Raw genomic sequence first — 23,611 nt, forward strand, 5'->3', positions numbered from 1 at the left:
GAGATGCCAAATAACTAGGCTCAATCAAATTTTATTAATAAAAAATTATTAATCAAAGATTAACACAGCATGATAAAGAAAGGAAAAGTCAATTTGTTACCAACCCATCCTGAAGACAGCAGTGAAGCTGGTCAAATTTTCTCAAGTTTGTGTGCATTCCCCACCTATATTTATACCTGACTCGAAGATTGGTTGTACAATTTAGCACAGATCCATTAGCATAATATATCATTCACTTACTCTTAGCTGCTAATATACCTTATCCAGATAAACTAGTAGTTAGTAATACAAAAAAAAAAATCCTAGTTTATAGCTCTGTTTGCGAGAGCTCAGTTGTAGATTCCAGTACAGTTCCATGTGTTACACGGGGAGCCACCCCTGCAGCATTAGCAATGTATGTAACTAAAATTTCACAGGCAATGTTTTTCCACTTTGTCTTTCTTCTGGCTGCAAAACATTCTATTGCTTTGGTTCAGTTTGGTCAACCGTGCTATAATGTGTCAGGGGGCTTTAAATTAGACTGGTCAACAAAACTGAGCCTCACTGCCATTATAAATTTATTCCTCTTCTTTAATTGAACAAATTTTCATTGCTGTTTCTTTGTGGGAATTTTTAAAGAATGGATAAACAGCACCTGAGAATGAACAATCGTTAAATGTGAACAACAGAGACATGTCAGTTACATTGAAAAATGTCACCTGCCCTTCTTTGTAACTAAGGTAAACTCCAATTTTCTTGGGCTTCTTCTGCACTATGACCCGGGTCCATGGATCTGTTTTTGCCCAATAATCTCTCCCACTCAGACCCAGAGCCCAGAATCCCTCTTTAGGGGACAGGGAAAGTTTTCCTTGTCTCTGTATGGATTTTCTGGCCACGCCCAGGTCCCAGTCAGTGCTGCTCCTGACATCCACCTCCCAGTAGTGCTTTCCAGAGGAGAATCCTTCAGAGCCCAACACACAGACAGTCGAATCGAACCTCTCTGGGTTATATGAAACTTGTTGAGGTTGGGCTTCATGTTTCAAACTCTTCTTATCCCCAGCAATGGAGAGGTTGGGGTGGGCTGTTCCTGCATCAAGAGTGATGTCATCTGAAAAGAGAGACTGGGTTTTCAAAAGCACTGGTCTAATGTCAGTCTGAGTGGGGATAAGAGGATGTTTACAGGGTGGGCTCCATCCTGCACTCCCTTCAAGGTGAGAGTTTTGCCTGATTAAGGCCTGCTTGACAATGTTTTTGTTCTATGGAAATATTTCAGATATATGAGAGTTGTGTGAGGTTCACACAAAACTGAAAGTGATTCTGAATTATTTGGGTGGCATTCACAAGGGGAGATATAAGCAAATAAGTTCAACATTTAGGTGACATTAAAATTCACAGAATGCTGCCTAACTCTGCATGTCTCTAAATTACCTAGGAATCTAGGCATTGCCTAGCAGTTTGGTACCTAACTCATGCTCAAGCCCCAGCCGGATTCACAAACAAGGTGCTCCCCTGCCTCTATGGCCTGATCCAGTAGATTTGCTCAGATGAGGAGATGGCACTCTTAAATATGCTTTATATTTAGCCCTTGCTTAAATGCCCTGCAGGCCTGGGGCCTTGGAAAAGACATTAATCTCCATACAGACAATCAGACTGTAGAGAAGAAAATTATTGTACCTGTTATGTTGGATCACTGTACTTCCCTATTGTCTTCATTACTGTACTATAAATGTTATAATGGACTATTTTACTAATGAAAATAATGTTTTGCCTAGGGACTATTCCCCTCTTTGACACGGACTCATTGAATGAGCTTGTTCAGTGCTTTTACACTGATCCAAATCCTGAGACCCTGACTTGGCATTTCCTCAGTCCTTACCCAGATCTAACTCTAAATGAGCGCTGACTCTGATCTCACATCTGTGTAAATTAGGAGAGACTCTACATAGATCTATGAACTTACACTGGTGTGAAAGTGGGAGGTGGCCAGCATTAGTTCCTGATATATATCAGGAACTAATGCTGACCACCTCCCACTTTCACACCAGTGTAAGTATATATATATATATAAAAGAAAAGATGGTGTAAAAACTGAGCATGGCTCTCAGGATTTGTTCTCAGGATAACAGCGTTCTATGATATGCTTCTAGTTTCGTTGTGTGTTAACAAAATGATTTCTTAATCCTGGAAGAAATGTGGAGTTTGTTACCCGTTTCATTGCGAGCCTTTCTCCATTCTGGAATAAAAGTGAGAGAAAACAGACATTGAATTAAAAGAAACCCATACTAAACATTTTCCTGAATCTGGAAATATGATATTAAAATGCACACAAAAAATCTCCCTAGAATGCACACACAGACAGATGTGGTTCACCATACGTACATGTGGGCTTTGCTGAACTCCTGTGATTAGAAACCTGAACAGCGGTCTTGGTCTGCCTAAGAACTGCTTTGTCTGTCTTGCACCTCAAGATAACGCCTCATCTCATCATGTAACCCACTCTTTTTTTGGGTGTGACTCATAGACTTTAAGGTCAGAAGGGATCATCATGACCATCTCGTCTGACGTCCTGCACATTGCAGGCCACCGGATCTCAGCCACCTACTCTTGTAATAGACCCCTAACACCTGGCTGAATTACTGAAGTCCTCAAATCAGTTTAAATTCTTCAAGTTACACATAATCCACCATTTATATTAGTTTAAACCTGCAAGTGACCCATGCCCAGGCCCCATACTTCATAGGAAGGGCGGGGGGTGAGGGGGACTCAAGAAAACAAAAAAGATGGTTTCTGCCAATCTGACCTGGGGGTAAGTTGCTTCCCAATCCCAAACATGGCAATCAGTGAGATCCTGAGCATGGGGGCAAAACCCATCAGCCAGACACCTGGGAAAAAATTCTCTGTAGTAACTCAGAGCCCTCCCCATCTAGTGATAACTGACTGTTGGAGATATTTGCTATTACCAGGTAGAGACTGGCTGCATGTCATTGAAGATAGTCTCATCATACCATCCCCTCCAAAGCTTATCAAGCTCAGTATTGAAGTCAGTTAAGTTTTTTACACCCACTGCTCCCCTTGGAAGGCTGCTCCAGAGCTTCACACCTCTGATGGTTAGAAACCTTCATCTAATTACACATCTAAACTTGTTGATTGCCAGTTTATATCCGTTGTTTTCTTGTGTCCATGTGGGTGCTTAAATTTAAAAAACTCTTCTCCCTCCCTGGTATTTATCTCTCTGATATATTTATAGAGAGCAATCATATCCCCCCTCAGACTTCTTTTGGTTAGGCTAAACAAGACACGCTCTTTCAGTCTCCTCTCATAAGGTAGGTTTTCCGTTCCTTGGATCATCCTACTAGCCCTTCTCTGCATCTGTTTCAGTTTAAATTCATTTTTCTTAAACCAGAATTGAACACACTATTACAGATGATGTCTCACCAGTGCCTTGTATAACGGTACTAGAAATGCATTAGCCTTTTTCACGGCTGTAACACATTGATGGCTCATAGTCATCCTGTGATCAACCAGTACACCCAGATCTTTCTCCTCCTCTGTCACTTCCCCATCTTAGAGCCAAAATTATTTTTCTTAGTACCTAAAAGCATGACCTTTCACTTTGCATTATTAAGTTTCATCCCATTTCTATTACTCCAGTTTACAGGTCATCCAGATCTTCATGTATGATATTCTGGTTGTCCATTGTATTGGCAATACCTCCCAACTTTGTGTCATTCACACAATTTTATTAGCACACTCCCACTTTTTGTGCCAAGGTCAGTAATAAAAATCTTAAATAAGATTGGTTCCAGGACTGATCCCTGAGGAACTCCACTAGTAACCTCCCTCCAGCCTGACAGTTCACTTTTCAGTATGACCCATTGTAGTCTCCCCTTTAACCAGATACTTATCCACCTTTCAATTGTCATATTAATCCCCATCATCTCCAAATTAACTAATAATTTCCCATGTGGAACTATATCAGATGCTTTACTGAAATACAGGTAGATAAGATCTACTGCATTTTCTTTGTCTAAAAAGTCAGTTATCTTCTCAAAGAAGAAGATCAGGTTCGCCTGGCATGGTCAACCTTTTGTAAAAATATGTTGTATTTTACCCCAATTACTGTTTTCCTCTATGTCCTTAACTACATCTCTTTCAAAATTTGTTCAAGACCTTGCATAGAATTGAGGTCAAACTAACCGGCTTGTAATTTCCCAGATCACTTCTCTCCCCACCCCCCGTTCTTAAATAGGATATATATTTGCAGTTCTCCAGTCATAGGGTATGACCCCTGAGTTTACAGATTCATTAAAACTCCTTGCTATTGGTCTTGCAATTTCATGCACTAGTTCCTTTAATATTCTTGGAAGGAGTATATCTCCACCCCATTCTCAGTGTTTAGCAGTCCCAGTTATTCTTTCCTTGCTTTTTTCTTTATTTATATGGCTTTAGAGCATTTTACTGTTAGTTTTAATTCCCTTTGCAAGGTCCAACTCTGCTTGGCTTTTAGTAGTTCTCACTTTATTCCTACACTTTCTGACCTCCAAGGTGTAGCTTTCCTTGCTGATCCATCCCATCTTCCACTCCTTGTAGGCTTTCTGCTGTATCTTAATCCCCTGTTTGAGATGGTTTCTCATCCAGCTTGATCTACAACCCTTTCCTATGAATTTTTTCCCCTTGCTTCGGATGCAGCCTTCAGATAGTTTCTGCAACTATAACTTAAAGCCTCCGGAACATTCAGATCCTTGAGTTCTTCAGTCCAGTCCACTTAGAATCACAGAAGAAGATCAGCATTGGAAGAGACCACAGGAGGTCATCTAGTCCAAACCCTGGCTCAAAGTAGGGCCAACCCCAACTTCCCTAATTAATTCCCTTATTTTTTTTAAGTTATCCCTTTTGAAATTAAGGACCCTACTTACAGATCTATTTTTGTTTATCCTTCCATTTAAACTGAATTAGCTCATGTTCACTCAAATCAAGGCTGCTGTCCTCTACAACCATTTCTTCTATGTGGGCCTCACTACTCACCAATACCAAATCTAAAATGATATCACCTCTTGTTAGTTTAGCAACTATTTCGTGAATAAATTTGTCACCTATCACATCCAGGAAAATCTGGCTCCTACTATTATTAGTAGTACATGTCCTCCAATCTATACGTGGGAAGTTCAAGTCTCCCATAATCACACAATTCCCGGTAGTATTTATTTCATTAAACCATTAAAGAGGTCTCTATCCATAACTAGATCAAATCTTAGTGGTCTGTAGCACACCCTAAGCACTATACGAGGGGTACCTCTGGTATTTCCGTCCAAAAATTGATTTTGGCCCAAACAGGCTCTGTCTTATCCATTCCATCACTTCTAATTTCTTTATAGTCTACCTCATCATTAATATAGAGTGCAACTCCATCAGATTTGCCATTATTTCTGTCTTTCTTGAGCAGCACATACCCTTCAATACCTGTACTCCAGCCATGAATACTATATTACCATGTTTCTTTTATGCCGATAATATTTTGTTTCACTTCCTGCACAGTAGGTCTAGTTCCTCAATTTTGTTACCAAGACTACTTGCTTTGGTATACAAACATCTTAATTGTTGCTGCTTGGCTTTGCCCACCTTTCTCGCCTTATTGGATTCAGTCATTCTACTGCCAATATCAACTATTTGAAAAGTATCAGGACTATCAAAGAGAACTTACGAATTTCCTTTTGGAATTGGCCTGCAAGAGAAAAGTGTGATTTCAATTAGAAATTGGATGAACACTTCTAACATTCCCTCACTCAAGGAGATTTGCTTGCAGAACTGGCCAGTGAGAGATGCCAGTTTTCTTATTCATCCCCTTTCCTACACACACCACACCTGACCCATCAGCCAGATCTTCCTTTCCAGAATTAAACAAAGCAAAGGCCCTGGGCTCGTACAAAACTGGAGACCCAGCTCACACTCCACTAACTTGTGGTTACAAATGCCCATCTCCCAGCTACCCATTGCAACAGACAGCTCATCTACACTGGCTTGAACCCTGAGTCTCTTGACGGAATGATTGTGATACCAACAACCAACCAATAATTTGCGATCAGTCTGATTAACACTAAACTCAAAAATCAAAGCAAACCTACCATTCTGCGTCTCAAGTGCCTCTGAAAAAGTAAAAAAAACCCAGAACATTATTTCAAAATAATGCAAGGCTTTCAATATGCAAACTTGTAGCCAAATTAAAAGTAAGGAACAGAGTCCCTGCCCTCCTTCACTTCCTTTGTGAAACACACCGTATGTCTACAAAGTACCTGGGAGGTGTGATTCAGCACTATGAAATCCAACGTCAAGGGATGTATTGGATGTATGAGACAGGAAAGAGTAGACAAATGTTCTGACATGACGTGAGAGGGCGATATATCTACAATATTTTAATAATGAAAAGGTAGTCTAGAAAACTGATTCTATCACAAATTTTATATTGTATTCATCTCTATAGTGGCTCGATTGAAGAGAAATGGGAGGACTCAGACAGCAACAGGAAGAATGAGACCATGGCACATTGGTAAGAAGATTAAAGGGGAAAGATGGAGAAAACATAAGAATGTGAGAGAAAATTGAAACATGTTTTTTTTTCCAGAATAAATAATAGAAAAAGGAAAATGAAGGAAAAGGGAAAGGTCTGTTCAGAGTCTAAGCGGAGTTCCCTTTTGCTGTTGCACGTCTTGAAGTTGAATTTGTAAGAGAGGCCCCTGATTTTAAGAGCGTATTTTTGTGACCTTATATGTCCAGATATCCTGTCTCTCCTGTTGAGTGAATTGGGAGTTAGGAGTGCTCAACAACTCTGAAAACCAGACCCACACTCTCTGAGGGTGGGGCTGCAAAATCAAGGGAAAGTATAACAAAAAATGTGATTCCCTAGCCAGTAAAAATTCGTGTTTCAGCTCAGAAAGGACAAAGTTTGACAAACAAATCATAATTTTCTTCCATTACAGAGGGTTTTTTCTTAGTTTTGTTCTTGTTATATATTTATACGTAGATGTATTTCATATCATTTGTTGGGGGCCGGAGAAGCGACTGGACAATCTCATCAGTACTTACTATTCTTTTCTTCCAGTTGCCCTGAGAAAGAAAATCAATATTTCAGCATTCACAAAGAGGCTCCATCCCACCTTGGAGATGTGCAAAGAGCTTACATGAAAATGCGAGGAAATGCAGAAAAGGTCAGTCGCAACAGTGTTGTTCATTTCTTCAGAAATGGACAAAGGATGCAACTGCCGTTCTCAGCTCAAGATCCTCCTACATATGCACACAAGCCGCCTCTAAACCAGGGCCTCTTCTTACGCCACTCACCGAGGAGGTGGGAGGCCCCGTTAGTTCCCCTCTGCCTGAGGTGGATCACGGATTTCAACTTGGATTTCCCACCACTCACCAGAGTGCCCTAATCACCGGCCTGAAGGTTATTAGAGAGATCTGGAGTAGTGGCTAAAGAACGCCCAAGGACGCTCAGGATAGGAGTGGGGAGGAGGAGCGATGAAAGGTTCTGCTTTCATCTTTCCCTTCTATTTTGAGCCAGCTCTTTATTGAGATGTTTCCACTTTACAGGAAACAGCAGCTTGAATGATGCTTAACTGTTCTCATTGCCAACAGATCCCATGGGTACTTCAGATGGCAGGTAATAGGATTTGTGCCCTGCCCCCTTTTTCCTGGCTGCACCCGTACTTAGGGCCAGAAGGAGGAGGAAATATAAGCATTTATACTGGCTGTACATCGCAGATAGGCATCCTCGTGCAAGGTATTTAAAATCAGTTTTTAAAGTTTAGACCAGAGAAAAAAATTCCAGGCTAATTAAGTAACCTTCTATGAAAGGAAAGGAGAAGACCACGCTCTTCGAAGGTCGAGGTGCAAAATCAATTGGAAGTATAACAAAAAGTGGGATCCCCAGGCAATAAGAGACATTTGTCAGCTGAGAGAGGAGGGAGGGAGAACACGAAGGTCAAAAATAGTATGTTTTCCATTATAGAAGTTTTATCTAATATTTTTTTCATTTTATTTATGTTTAACTTTATTTATTTCATTTTAATTTGTTTGTGTGAAACCACGAGACAATCCCATTTTTTCTGCAATTTTTCTGAAAAAGAAAAGCAATATCTAAGCATTCACCACGGGGCGAAACTCTCCATTATATAAGCAAAAATGTCTCCTATGGAAATCAGTGGAGAGGGGTACAGAGTCAGTTGGAACAGAATTGTCAGAAAAGGGGGCTGGGGGATGCTTTTTAGAGAAGAATGAGTCAGTTAAATGGAGGGTTGGGGAGGGGAGGGAGGAGGAGGCCGGTGAGCTGTAGAACAGCTTCTGATTGGTCCCACAGGGTTTGCTCCTGAGGCTTGCAGCCCCCAGTATAGTTATCATTTCCCTAGGGACGGCCACTGGGTAAGCTTGCTGCTTGGCTCTTCCTGCTGCTTTCTATACTTTAATCTTTCTCACTAGCCACGTGTTCTGTTCACTAAAAGAAAAGGATCTTTCTCTCTTTTGCTGCTCCTTTCTATACCTCACCTCTCTCACTAACAAAAAAGGATCTTTCTCTATTGATGCTGTTTTCTATGCTTTACCTCCTTCACACAGCCATGTGTCACTGAACACTGATTCTCTAGCTAATTTTTAAAATCTCCTTTCTTCTGCCATGTGCATTCTCTTAACCTAACATTCCTTTTTTACCTTTATATTTTTCTCTTTTGTTTCAAAATAACTCCTCTTTTATTTAATAACCCTTTTTTACTCTTGTAAACTTTTTCTCTAAAATCCTCTCTCCTTACTAAACCTAACCAAAAATCTTTCCTTTTTTAAAACTCCTTTTCTTTAAGTTCTGTCACAAAACCCAGACAAACGTGTCAAAACTCAAGCACACAACATTCCCCCATCCAAAAATTTATTTTTTTTTTCCAAAATGTCCAGTGGTGCCCAACCTGTACATGACCAAAAATGGAAACGGAGGGCAGAACATAAACCCTAAATGAGGCATGGAAACCTGTCAAAGAACACATGGTGATGAGTTCTTTAGAGGGGTAAAATCTAGTGTGCCCTGAGGGGAGAGACACTGCACTGGAGTCTTGACTGATTTCATTCAGAGCAGTTTCATAGCACTGATTGTGACTTTGATAGCTGGTGTTAGCATTGGGACGAGCACCCGGTGGACGGTTAGCTGCTGAGGGCACCAAAGCATCCTGCAGTAAATGACTGGGAGCAGTAAGGCATAGAGGAATTAGAGAGAACAGTGGAAAAATGGTGTATAACTGTCTCCTTAAGAAGGACATTGTAGACTGGAGCAGAGGGAGAGGGTTATACATTGGAAAGTTCACCAAAGTGCAGCCGACTGCACAGCTGGAGGATGATGATCACTCTAAGGAGCAGGTTCCTGACTGAAATGGGGCTGCAAGATGGTCTGGGAGCAGTCAGAGAGACAGCTGGGTGTCACTAAGACCCACATCCCCAGCCATCAGGGGATCTTCATGGGGTTCCCCGTTGGTGGATTTGAGACAGATGGAATTGGAGCTGAGACTGAAAGAGCTGGAGGACCATGAGAAGGAACAAGAGGACTGGGAGAAACAGCGAAAGCATGAGGAAAAGCAGCAGCAGCATGAACAGGACATGACCAAGAGGAGAGGCAGAGGGACTTTCCCAGTGCTGAGAAGACATTTTTTTCATTCAAAGAGCTAATGTTCCACAGCAGTGTGCACATTTAAAATAGGTATAATTTTATCTACTCAAAATGGTTTTCCCAATTATTAACACACTATATCATGAAAAAAATTAACACAATAGAGATTTTATGCTAGACTTCTACATACACTCAAAGGTAAAATGAACAGAACAGGAGGCATGGAAGTATTGAATGTGCATACTATACAGTGATTCTGAAAATCACACCTTCAATTTTAGACTAGAGAGAAAATACATACAAATATTCTAGGATGATGAATCGACTTGGTGGGAGAGAAAGTTATCACAGTTCTGTTAGGGGGTTAAAAAGAAATCTGCAGAATAATTTGCTCTCCTTGGTTTGAGCAAAGTTAATGAAATGAAGAAATATCTGTTTTCATTTAAAAACATTCTTCTGAAGGATAGTAGCAGTTGAGAAATCAAAGAACTTACCAAGTTCATTCTGGAGTTGGTCTGAAAAAGAACAGTGTGATTTCAATTAGAAATTAGATGTACTGGTATTACCTTACCTCACTGAAGGAGCTGTCTTCTCCAGTCATCAGCTGCCACTTTTGTCATTCATCCCCTTTTTTTACACACCACTCCTGACACATCACCCAAACTCAGTAACAGCTCAGAATCTTGCATTCCATGACTAAACAAAGGCACTGTTTACTCATAAAATTGAAGACCCAGCCCACAACCTATTGATTCTTGTTTACAAATGCCCTCCTCCCAGTCACCCATTATCACAAACACCTTATTGACAATGGCTTGAACCCTCAGTCTGTCAAAGGATCTATTGTGACATCAACAGTCTGTAGGTAATTTGTACTCACCATGGTTAAAACTAAACTAAAAATTCAAAGTAAACCTAATGTCCTGTTTTTCAAGCTTGCCTAAAAACATAACAATAAAATTTGGTTTAAAAGAATACAAAGTCTTTCAATATGCAGTATGCGCTATAGCATCCTAATTTAAAGAAAAGGAGTACTTGTGGCACCTTAGAGACTAACCAATTTATTAAGCTTTCGTGAGCTACAGCTCACTTCATCGGATGCATTTAGCGGAAAACACAGTGAGGACATATATATACACACAGGTTTCACAGTAACAGGCGTGTTAGTCTGTATTCACAAAAAGAACAGGAGTACTTGTGGCACCTTAGAGACTAACCAATTTATTTGAGCATGAGCTTTCGTGAGCTACAGCTCACTTCATCAGATGCATACTGTGGAAACTGCAGAAGACATTATATACACACAGAGACCATGAAACAATACCTCCTCCCACCCCACTCTCCTGCTGGTAATAGCTTATCTAAAGTGATCATCAAGTTGGGCCATTTCCAGCACAAATCCAGGTTTTCTCACCCTCCGCCCCCCCCCCCCAAAAAAAAAAAAAAAAACTCACTCTCCTGCTGGTAATAGCCCATCCAAAGTGACCACTCTCTTCACAATGTGTATGATAATCAAGGTGGGCCATTTCCTGCACAAATCCAGGTTCTCTCACCCCCTCACCCCCCTCCAAAAACCACACACACAAACTCACTCTCCTGCTGGTAATAGCCTATCCAAAGTGACCACTCTCCTTACAACGTGCATGAAAATCAAGGTGGGACATTTCCAGCACAAATACAGGTTTTCTCACCCCCCCACGCCCATACACACACACACAAACTCACTCTCCTGCTGGTAATAGCTCGTCCAAAGTAACCACTCTCCCTATAATGTGCATGATAATCAAGGTGGGCCATTTCCAGCACAAATCCAGGTTTTCTCACCCTCCGCCCCCCCTCACACAAACTCACTCTCCTGCTGGTAATAGCCCATCCAAAGTGACCACTCTCTTCACAATGTGTATGATAATCAAGGTGGGCCATTTCCTGCACAAATCCAGGTTCTCTCACCCCCTCATCCCCCTCCAAAAACCACACACACAAACTCACTCTCCTGCTGGTAATAGCCTATCCAAAGTGACTACTCTCCTTACAACGTGCATGAAAATCAAGGTGGGACATTTCGAGCACAAATACAGGTTTTCTCACCACCACCCCCCCAAACTCACACACAAACTCACTCTCCTGCTGGCAATAGCTCATCCAAACTGACCACTCTCCCCACAATGTGCATGACAGTCAAGGTGGGCCATTTCCAGCATAAATGCAAGTTTAACCAGAACGTCGGGGGGGGGGGTAGGAAAAAAACAAGGGGAAATAGGCTACCTTGCATAATGACTTAGCCACTCCCAGTCTCTATTTAAGCCTAAATTAATAGTATCCAATTTGCAAATGAATTCCAATTCAGCCATTTCTCGCTGGAGTCTGGATTTGAAGTTTTTTTGTTGTAAGATAGAGACCTTCATGTCTGTGATTGCGTGACCAGAGAGATTGAAGTGTTCTCCAACTGGGTTATGAATGTTATAATTCTTGACATCTGATTTGTGTCCATTTATTCTTTTACGTAGAAACTGTCCAGTTTGACCAATGTACATGGCAGAGGGGCATTGCTGGCACATGATGGCATATATCATATTGGTGGATGTGCAGGTGAACGAACCTCTGATAGTGTGGCTGATGTTATTAGGCCCTGTGATGGTGTCCCCTGGATAAGCTATTACCAGCAGGAGAGTGAGTTTGTGTGTGTGTGTTTTTTGGAAAAAAAAAGGGGGGGGGGGTGAGAAAACCTGTATTTGTGCTGGAAATGTCCCACCTTGATTTTCATGCACGTTGTAAGGAGAGTGGTCACTTTGGATAGGCTATTACCAGCAGGAGAGTGAGTTTGTGTGTGTGGTTTTTGGAGGGGGGTAAGGGGGTGAGAGAACCTGGATTTGTGCAGGAAATGGCCCACCTTGATTATCATACACATTGTGAAGAGAGTGGTCACTTTGGATGGGCTATTACCAGCAGGAGAGTGAGTTTTTTTTTGGGGGGGGGGGGGCGGAGGGTGAGAAAACCTGGATTTGTGCTGGAAATGGCCCAACTTGATGATCACTTTAGATAAGCTATTACCAGCAGGAGAGTGGGGTGGGAGGAGGTATTGTTTCATGGTCTCTGTGTGTATATAATGTCTTCTGCAGTTTCCACAGTATGCATCTGATGAAGTGAGCTGTAGCTCACGAAAGCTCATGCTCAAATAAATTGGTTAGTCTCTAAGGTGCCACAAGTACTCCTTTTCTTTTTGTATATACACACAGAACATGAGAAAAAAAAAAAAACAAAACCGAAAACCAAACCTGTAAGGAGAGTGATCAATTAAGATGAGCTATTACCAGCAGGAGAGCGGGGTGGGGGGGACTTTTTGTAGTGATAATCAAGGTGAGCCATTTCCAGCAGTTAAATTAATTAAATTTCCAGCAATTAAAATTAAATACAAATCTTCTAAGATAGCAAACCAACTTGCTATGAAAGAGAGTCATCAACAGTTCTGTTATAGGGTTTAAAAGAAATGTGTGCTCAATCTGATTAACATTAAACCCCAAAATTTAAGTAAATCTACAGTTCTGTATCTCAAGCTCCTCTGTAAAATTTAAAAATAAAAATTATTTCAAAATCATAGAAGATTAGGGTTGGAAGAGACCTCAGGTGGTCATCTAGTCCAACCCCCTGCTCAAAGCAGGACTAACACCAACTAAATCATCCCAGCCAGGGCTTTGTCAAGCCAGACCTTAAAAACCTCTAAGGATGGAGATTCCACCACCTACCTAGGCAACCCATTCCAGTGCTTCACACCCTCCTAGTGAAATAGTGTTTCCTAATATACATCCTAGACCTCCCTCACTGCAACTTGAGACCATTGCTCCTTGTTCTGTCATCTGCCACCACTGAGAACAGCCGAGCTCCACACTCGTTGGAACCCCCCTTCAGGTAGTTGAAGGTTGCCATCAAATCCCCCTCACTCTTCTCTTCTGCAGACTAAACAAGCCCAGTTCCCTCAGCCTCTCCTCTTAAGTCATGAGGATGTGGAAAAAGCTAATGTACTCAATGCTTTTTTTGCCTCTGTCTTCACGAACAAGGTCAGCTCCCAGACTGCTGTGCTGGGCGTCACGACATGGGGAGTAGATGGCCAGCCCTCAGTGGAGAAAGAGGTGGTTAGGGACTGTTTAGAAAAGCTGGACGTGCACAAGTCCATGGGGCCGGACGAGTTGCATCCGAGAGTGCTAAAGGAATTGGCGGATGTGATTGCAGAGCCATTGGCCATTATCTTTGAAAACTCGTGGCAAACGGGGGAAGTCCCAGATGACTGGAAAAAGGCTAATGTAGTGCCCATCTTTAAAAAAGGGAAGAAGGAGGATCCTGGGAACTACAGGCCAGTCAGCCTCATCTCAGTCCCCGGAAAAATCATGGAGCAGGTCCTCAAGGAATCAATTCTGAAGCACTTGGAGGAGAGGAAAGTGATCAGGAACAGTCAGCATGGATTCACCAAGGGTAGGTCATGCCTGACTAATCTAATCGCCTTCTATGATGAGATTACTGATTCTGTGGATGAAGGGAAAGCAGTGGATGTATTGTTTCTTGACTTTAGCAAAGCTTTTGACACGGTCTCCCACAGGATTCTTGTCAGCAAGTTAAAGAAGTATGGGCTGGATGAATGCACTATAAGGTGGGTAGAAAGTTGGCTAGATTGTCGGGCTCAACGGGTAGTGATCAATGGCTCCATGTCTAGTTGGCAGCCGGTGTCAAGTGGCGTGCCCCAGGGGTCGGTCCTGGGGCCGGTTTTGTTCAATATCTTCATAAATGATCTGGAGGATGGTGTGGATTGCACTCTCAGCAAATTTGCGGATGATACTAAACTGGGAGGAGTCGTAGATACGCTGGAGGGCAGGGATAGGATACAGAGGGACCTAGACAAATTGGAGGATTGGGCCAAAAGAAACCTGATGAGGTTCAATAAGGATAAGTGCAGGGTCCTGCACTTAGGACGGAAGAATCCAATGCACCGCGACAGACTAGGGACCGAATGGCTAGGCAGCAGTTCTGCGGAAAAGGACCTAGGGGTGACAGTGGACGAGAAGCTGGATATGAGTCAACAGTGTGCCCTTGTTGCCAAGAAGGCCAATGGCATTTTGGGATGTATAAGTAGGGGCATTGCCAGCAGATCGAGGGACGTGATTGTTCCCCTCTATTCGACATTGGTGAGGCCTCATCTGGAGTACTGGGTCCCGTTTTGGGCCCCACACTACAAGAAGGATGTGGAAAAATTGAAAAGAGTCCAGCGGAGGGCAACAAAAATGATTAGGGGACTGGAACACATGATTAATGAGGAGAGGCTGAGGGAACTGGGATTGTTTAGTCTACGGAAGAGAAGAATGAGGGGGGATTTGATAGCTCCTTTCAACTACCTGAAAGGGGGTTCCAAGGAGGATGGACCTAGACTGTTCTCAGTTGTAGCAGATGACAGAATGAGGAGTAATGGTCTCAAGTTGCAGTGGGGGAGGTTTAGGTTTGATATTAGGAAAAACTTTTTCACTAGGAGGGTGGTGAAACACTGGAATGCGTTACCTAGGGAGGTGGTAGAATCCCCTTCCTTGGAAGTTTTTAAGGTCAGGCTTGACAAAGCCCTGGCTGGGATGATTTGATTGGGGATTGGTCCTGCTTTGAGCAGGGGGTTGGACTAGATGACCTCCAGAGGTCCCTTCCAACCCCGATATTCTATGATTCTATGATTCTATGTGCCCCAGTCACCTGATCATTTTTGTTGCCCTCTGCTCCACTCTTTCCAATTTGTACACATCCTTTCTGTAGTGGGGGGCCCAAAATTGGACACAGTACTCCAGATGTGGCATCACCAGTGCCGAATACAGGGGAATAATCACTTCCCTCGATCTGCTGGCAATGCTCCTACTAATGCAGCCGAATATGCAGTTAGCCTTCTTGGCAACAAGGGCACATTGTTGACTCATGTCCAGCTTCTCGTCCACTGTAATCCTTTTCTGCATAACTGCTGCTTAGTCAGTCGGTCCCCAGCCTGTAGAGGTGCATATGATTCTTCCATCCTAAGCGCAGGACTCTGCACTTGTCCTTGTTGACCTCATCAGATTTCTTTTGGCCCAAACCTCCAATTTGTCTAGGTTACTCTGGACCCTATCCCTACCTTCCAGTGTATCTACCTCTCCCCCCAGTTTAGTGTCATCTGCGAACTTGCTGAGGGTGCAATTAATCCCATTATCCAGATCATTGATAAAGATTTTGAACAAAACCGGCCCCAGGACCAACCCCTGGGGCACTCCCTTTGATACCGGCTGCCAACTAGACATCGAGCAGTTGATCACTACCCATTGAGCTTGATAATCTAGCCAGCTTTCTATCCACCTTATAGTCTATTCATCCAATCCCTACTTTTTTACCTTGCTGGCAAGAATACTGTGGGAGACCATATAATAATACAAGTCTTTCAATATGCAATCCAGTATCCAAACGTAACATAATGGAGCGATTCCCTGCCCAGCTCCACTACCTTTGTGACACTCTGGGTACGTCTACACAGCAGCTGGGAGGTGTGAATCCCAGTTTGGGTGGATTTACACACAACAGCAGTCCTCGAGGATGTGGTACAAAAGAGCAGTGTGGTGGCTCTGGTCAGTGGCAGGGGCTTGGGCTATCTGCCCAAGTACCTACTGTCATAAACATACAGCTAAGTGTATCATAAAATCCCTCCTGAGCAGCTGTACTGAATCCTTATCTGTAAGGGGTTAAGAAGCTCAAATAACCTGGTTGGCACCTGACCAAAAGGACCAATAAGGAAAGAAGATAATTTCAAATCTGGGGGGTGCGGGCAGGTTTTGTTTGTACTCTCTTTGTTGTTCCCTCTCTGGACGGAGAGAGAGACCATGCAGGAAAAACATCTCCTGAAAACATACCTGAAATGAGCATCTAATATTCCAAAAATTGTAAGTACGGGCAAGGAAATGCATTAGATTATCTTTTGTTTTAGCTTGTGAATTTTCCCTGTGCTAAGAGGGAGTTTTATTCCTGTTTTTTGTAACTTTGAAGCTGAGCCTAGAGGGGAATCCTCTGTGTTTTAAATCTTTTTATTACCCTGTAAAGTTACCTTCCATCCTGATTTTTGCGGGTGTGATTCTTTTACTTTTTCTTTAAATAAAGTTCTTCCTTTAAGAACCTGATTGATTTTTCAGTGTCCTAGAGACAAAGGGTCTGGTCAGTACTCACATTATTCTCAAGCCTCCCCAGGAAAGGGGATGAAGGGGCTTGTGGGAATATTTTGGGCAACAAGGGATTCCAAGTGACCCTTTTCTTGATTTTTTGTCTAAATCACTTGGTGGTGGCAGCAATACCGTCCAAGGACAAGGAAAGGATTTGTGCCTTGGGGAAGTTTTTAACCTAAGCTGGTAAAAATAAGCTTAGGGGGTCTTTCATGCACATCCCCACATCTGTTTCCCAGAGTTCAGAGTGGGGAGGGAACTTTGACACCTACCGAGAGGGTTTTATGGCATTGTACTTTGGTGACTAGCCCGAGTCTCCGCCTCTGCCACCTTGTCTACCCTGCTCCTTTTAGTGCATTACCTCGAGCAGGAGAAATAACCTGAACTCCCTTCCTGGCTTTTGTGGGCCATCTGAAGAAAGGCTGATTTCTTGAAGGACAGTGAGATGAGTACATCCATGGCTCTTTGTTATAAACAGACCCTGCTTCTGTGTGAGTGACATTGTTCAGAATCGATCCTAACTTTCCCATTTTTTTTCCCCCAGGAGATCACAAACATTGGAATCAAATCAGCCATGATACAAAATTCAGCTAAAACACTTTGTCAAGCGTGAATACTTTTACAGAGAAATTAATAGTGAGGGGCAGAGGATCAAAGCCCAAATCTAACTTGATGCAACTAGCATGGCAGCACTATGAAATCCAACCTTAAGGCAAGTGTTTGAGCTATGAGAAAACAGAGGACACAAATGTTTTCACATGGTATGGGAGGGTGATATATACATATAAATACAGAAAGTTAATAGTGAAAAGATAGCCTTGATAATAGATTCCATCTGGATTTTTAGATTACATTCATCACTATATTAACTTGTAGAATGAGAAATGAGAGGACTCAAACAGTGAGAAGGAGAACATGGCACATAGGTAGCAATATTAAAGAGGAAAGATGCAGAAAACATTGGAATGTGAGACTAAGGTGAAACATGTTTTGTAGAAAAAAATAAGAGACATATTAAAGCTAAATGAAAAGGTCTATTCAGAGTCTTAGCTGAATTCCCTTTTTTCTGTTGCACATCTTGAAGTTAAATATTTAAGAGTGGCCACTGATCTGCAGAGCCTACTTTTGAGACCCCTTGTGTCCAGAGAATCTGTATCTCCTGTTGACTTAATTGGGAGTTGGGAGTGCTCAAAACCTCTGAAAATCAGGCCCATGTTCTTTGAAGGTGTCAAGGTTCCTTCCCCACGCTGAACTCTAGGGTACAGATGTGGGGACCTGCATGAAAACCTCCTAAGCTTACTTTTACCAGCTTAGGTTAAAACTTCCCCAAGGTACAAATTAATTTTACCCTTTGCCATTGGAATTTCCACTGCCACCACCAAACTTTAACTGGGTTTACTGGGAAACGTAGTTTGGACACGTCTTTCCCCCCCAAAATCCTCCCAACCCTTGCACCCCACTTCCTGGGGAAGGTTTGGTAAAAATCCTCACCAATTTGCATAGGTGACCACAGACCCAAACCCTTGGATCTGAGAACAATGAAAAAGCATTCAGTTTTCTTACAAGAAGACTTTTAATAGAAGTAAAAAAGGAATCACCTCTGTAAAATCAGGATGGTAGATGGTAGGTACCTTCCAGGGTAATTAGATTCAAAACATAGAGAATCCCTCTAGGCAAAACCTTAGGTTACAAAAAAGACACACAGACAGGAATAGTCATTCTATTCAGCACAGTTCTTTTCTCAGCCATGTAAAGAAATCATAATCTAACACATACCTAGCTAGATTACTTACTAAAAGTTCTAAGACTCCATTCCTGTTCCGTCCCCGGCAAAAGCAGCATACAGACAGACACAGACCCTTTGTTTTTTCCCCCTCTTCCCAGCTTTTGAAAGTATCTTGTCTCCTCATTGGTCATTTTGGTCAGGTGCCAGCGAGGTTACCTTTAGCTTCTTAACCCTTTATAGGTGAGAGGATTTTTCCTCTGGCCAGGAGGGATCTTAAAGGGGTTTACCCTTCCCTTTATATTTATGACAGAAGGTAGAGATGTAAAATCAAGGGCAAGTATAACAAAAACACATGATTCCCTAGGTAGTAATAGCCATTTCTGAGCTAAGAAAATACAGAGTTAGAGAAATAAATCATAATTTTCTTCCATTATAGAGGTTTTTGCTTAGTTTTTTCCTTATCTATTTAACCACTGATTTATTTTATTTCATTGGGTGGTTGTGGGGTGGGAGGGGAAGCCACCAGACAATCCCATCAATACTTATGATTATTTTCTTGCAGTTTTCCTGAGAAAGAAAATCAATATTTAAGCATTCACAAACTGACTCCATCCTGCCTTGGACATGTATAAATAGCTCATAGGAAAATCCATGGAAATGCACACAAGGTCGGTTGGAACATAATTTTTTTTCCTTCAGAAATGGACAGAGGAAGCAGTGACCATTCTCAGCTCAAGATCCTCCTACATACATACATAACCCATCTCTAACCAGTGCCTGTTGTTATGGTACTTACCCAGGATGTAGGAGAACCAGTTTGCACCCCATGCCAAAGGTGGATCAGGGGTTTGAACTTGGATTTCCCACCTCTTACCAGAATGCACTAATCAGTGGGATCAAGATTATTAAAGAGATCTGAACTACTGGCTAAAGAATGCTCAAGGACACTCGGGATAGGATTTGGGAGGAGGAGTGATGAAAGGTTCTGCTTTCATCATTCCCTCCAATTTTGAGCTGGCTCTTCAATCAGATATTCCCACCTTACAGGATAGAGCAGCTTGAAGGATTCACTACATTGTTCTTGTTATCAACAGTTCCTATGGGTGTTTTAGAAGGCAGATAGTATGAATGGCAAGCCCTGCCCCCTTCTTCCTGGCCACATCCCTTACACTGGGCAAGAAGGAGGGGAAAATGGAGGCATATATACTGGCTGTACACCACAGAAACATTTCCCAGGAGAAGAGAAATCCCCTAGTTCTGAGATTTGGGGGGGGAAGGGAAATTTGTGTAGTGAGAGCAGCATGAAGTAGCAACAGTGTGGCCGAGAATATGAAACAAAGCATTTTATGTTAGGTTATCTTATGTTAGCCTCCTGCATACACTCAAAGAGAAAATTAATTGAAGAGGTGGTACGCCATTATTGACTCTGTATACTGTAAAGTGATGCCTCAAATTGAAGGATTGATTTTTAAAGTAAGAGAGAAAATAAGTACAAATATTCTACGGTAACGAACCAACTTGATGGTCTTTAAATCTTTAACAATCTTTAAAAAAGGGAAGAAGGAGGATCCTGGGAACTACAGGCCAGTCAGCCTCACCTCAGTCCCTGGAAAAATCATGGAGCAGGTCCTCAAAGAATCAATCCTGAAGCACTTACATGAGAGGAAAGTGATCAGGAACAGTCAGCATGGATTCACCAAGGGAAGGTCATGCCTGACTAATCTAATCGCCTTTTATGATGAGATTACTGGTTCTGTGGATGAAGGGAAAGCAGTGGATGTATTGTTTCTTGACTTTAGCAAAGCTTTTGACACGGTCTCCCACAGTATTCTTGTCAGCAAGTTAAGGAAGTATGGGCTGGATGAATGCACTACAAGGTGGATAGAAAGTTGGCTAGATTGTTGGGCTCAACGGGTAGTGATCAATGGCTCCATGTCTAGTTGGCAGCCGGTGTCAAGTGGAGTGCCCCAGGGGTCGGTCCTGGGGCCGGTTTTGTTCAATATCTTCATAAATGATCTGGAGGATGGTGTGGATTGCACTCTCAGCAAATTTGCGGATGATACTAAACTGGGAGGAGTGGTAGATACGCTGGAGGGGAGGGATAGGATACAGAAGGACCTAGACAAATTGGAGGATTGGGCCAAAAGAAATCTGATGAGGTTCAATAAGGATAAGTGCAGGGTCCTACACTTAGGATGGAAGAATCCAATGCACCGCGACAGACTAGGGACCGAATGGCTAGGCAGCAGTTCTGCGGAAAAGGACCTAGGGGTGACAGTGGACGAGAAGCTGGATATGAGTCAGCAGTGTGCCCTTGTTGCCAAGAAGGCCAATGGCATTTTGGGATGTATAAGTAGGGGCATAGCGAGCAGATCGAGGGACGTGATCGTTCCCCTCTATTCGACACTGGTGAGGCCTCATCTGGAGTACTGTGTCCAGTTTTGGGCCCCACACTACAGGAAGGATGTGGATAAATTGGAGAGAGTCCAGCGAAGGGCAACAAAAATGATTAGGGGTCTAGAGCACATGACTTATGAGGAGAGGCTGAGGGAGCTGGGATTGTTTAGTCTGCAGAAGAGAAGAATGAGGGGGGATTTGATAGCTGCTTTCAACTACCTGAAAGGGGGTTCCAAAGAGGATGGCTCTAGACTGTTCTCAATGGTAGCAGATGACAGAATGAGGAGTAATGGTCTCAAGTTGCAATGGGGGAGGTTTAGATTGGATATTAGGAAAAACTTTTTCACTAAGAGGGTGGTGAAACACTGGAATGCGTTACCTAGGGAGGTGGTAGAATCTCCTTCCTTAGAGGTTTTTAAGGTCAGGCTTGACAAAGCCCTGGCTGGGATGATTTAACTGGGAATTGGTCCTGCTTCGAGCAGGGGGTTGGACTAGATGACCTTCTGGGGTCCCTTCCAACCCTGATATTCTATGATTCTATGATTCTATGATGGGAGAGAAAGTCCTCAACAGTTCAGTTATGTGTTTTAAAAGAAATCTGATGTGTAATGAATCTCCTATGATTGAGGAAAGACAATGAAATGAAGAAATATCTGTTTTTGGTTAAGGACGTTCTTCTGAAGGATAGTGGCATGTGAGAAATCAAATAGAAGTTATTCTTGTTATTTGTGAGTTAGCCTGCAAAAGAACAGTGTGATTTCAGTTTGAAATTAGGTAAACAGGTATTACTTTACTGAAGGAGCTGTCCCTGCAGACCTCCCCAGTGATCAGCTGACCGTTTTCATATTCATCAACTTGCCTACACACCACACCAGATCCATCACCCAGATCTAGTAACAGCTCACAATCTATAGCTAAATAAAATCAAGACCCTGGGCTCACACAAAACTGGAGACTCAGCCCATAAGCCACTGACTCCTGTTTACAAATGCCCTTCCCCCAGCCACCCATTACTAGTGATACGTTATTGACAATGGCTTGAATGCTCAGTGTGTCCAAGGAACTATAGTGATACCCTCAATCTATAAGTAATTTGTGCTCAGTCCGATTAACAATAAACTCAAATATCAAAGTAAACCTACTGTTGTGTATCTGAAGTTCGACTGAAAAAAAAAAACACAGAAATAAAATATAATAGAAGTCTTGTGATATGCAATACGCACTGTAGCACCTCAATTTAAAGTAATGGACAGATTGTCTATGCTGCTATACTCCCTTTGTGACACTCAGGGTATGTGTACACTGCAGTTGGGAGGTATGAATCCCAGACTGTATAGACATACACATGACCTCTCTCTTTGAGCTAATGCCTAAAAACAGCAGTGTTGCCAAAGAGGCCCAGGAGGTGTCTTAGGCTATCTGCCTGAGTACATACCCCCAAGGGTACTTTGGTGGCTAGACTGAGCTGCCGCCTTTGCTACTGTGTCCACACTGTAAATTTTAGCATACGAGCTTGAGAAAGAAAAATAACTAGATATATGAATTCCATTCCTGGGTTGCAGGGGATTATCTTCCACAAAACCAAAGAATGAGTCATCCAAATAAAGGGTAATTTTTTAAAGGACAATGAGAAGAATACTGTGATGAAGTAGGAATGTTCCTAATGTTTTATCTGAATACTGTGTGTGCCTCAGTTTCCCCTATGTGTTACCCAAGTGTCTAGGTGGTGGCATAAGGGTGTGTGATTGTTGCAGACACCCTAGGGGGCAGGAGTGACTGCCGACTGACTGCCTGGGCACAGAGAATGGCTGACACTCTGTAACCTGGCAACTGATGGCCAGGCCCCATCCTCTGCAAGGAGCCAGCCAAAGGTGTAGGAGAACAAAGAGACCAGGTGACCTGTTTGCACAGGAAAGAGAAAAAGCCCATAGGCAAGGTAGCTGAGTGTGACTGAGGCTGGAATTGTGGAAACTGTTCAGTTTCCTGGTTTTGGGACTTGGGGTGGGGTGGAGTGGAGTGGGGTGGGGGTGGGGGGGAAGGAGAGCCCAGGACTCTGGTACTCCCCCCCCACCCCAAGATGGACATTGCTGTGACTTCCTACTTTCTGTGCTAGTAGGATCTGTTTTAGGCTGTTTTCCCATCGACTAATAAACCTGTATTACTTCGCTGGCTGAGAGTTACTTCTGAGTGTGAAGCTGGGATGCATGGCCCTTTGGGAGTGTGTAAGCCTTCCCCAGGTGTCCCATCCAGGTGGACTCACTGCGGGAAGCTCACGGTGTGAACAGGGGTGCTGAATGCTCCAAGGTCAGGCCCAGGGAGTGCTGAAGCCAAGGAGGCTTCTTGCCCTCGTGAGACTGTACCCTGGAGAGGGGGGAGGGGGGCACGGCACTAGAGTCCTGACTGACTTCATTCAGAGCAGTTTCAGAGCACCGAGACTGTGACTCTATGACAAATACATCCACCATTCTTAGTTTCAGCACACAGCCTGCTTCTCTGGAAGTCAAATTGTTCACTGTGGTGGGGCAGCTGCCCCACACGGGAAACAAGGGGATTAAAGCAGCCCTCAGAGCGGCTGTGCAGAACCCCAACCAATGGGAAGCAGGCTTACTGAGACAGCCAATAAGGAGGAAGCTTTTTGGAGCAGCCAATCTGGGCCAGTGAGGGCCATAT

General features: G+C 42.9%; 1 protein-coding gene across 1 annotated transcript; it reads right to left on the bottom strand.

The window, feature by feature from the left end:
* Positions 1-26: 26 nt before the first annotated feature.
* LOC122463696 (butyrophilin subfamily 1 member A1-like) lies at positions 27-23,082 on the bottom strand. The gene is made up of 8 exons (XM_043534877.1): positions 23,043-23,082; positions 22,084-22,104; positions 10,111-10,131; positions 7,060-7,080; positions 6,102-6,122; positions 5,681-5,701; positions 2,186-2,212; positions 27-1,087 (listed from the first exon to the last, which is right to left on the bottom strand). Exons 1-8 carry the CDS (start codon positions 23,080-23,082, stop codon positions 558-560), a joined length of 702 nt encoding a protein of 233 aa, XP_043390812.1. The 3' UTR covers positions 27-557.
* Positions 23,083-23,611: the final 529 nt, after the last annotated feature.

The sequence above is a fragment of the Chelonia mydas genome, chromosome 23 (assembly GCF_015237465.2).
Source record: "Chelonia mydas isolate rCheMyd1 chromosome 23, rCheMyd1.pri.v2, whole genome shotgun sequence".
NCBI lineage: Eukaryota > Metazoa > Chordata > Testudines > Cheloniidae > Chelonia > Chelonia mydas.

Coding starts and splice junctions, on each gene's coding strand:
- LOC122463696 (XM_043534877.1), bottom strand. CDS start 23,082: ATGGGAAAACAGCCTAAAACAGATCCTACTAGCACAGAAA. Junction 6,123..7,059: donor GCAACTGGAAGAAAAGAATA/GTAAGTACTGAT, acceptor TTACTTTTTCAG/AGGCACTTGAGACGCAGAAT. Junction 1,088..2,185: donor AAAGGCTCGCAATGAAACGG/GTAACAAACTCC, acceptor CTCTCTTTTCAG/ATGACATCACTCTTGATGCA.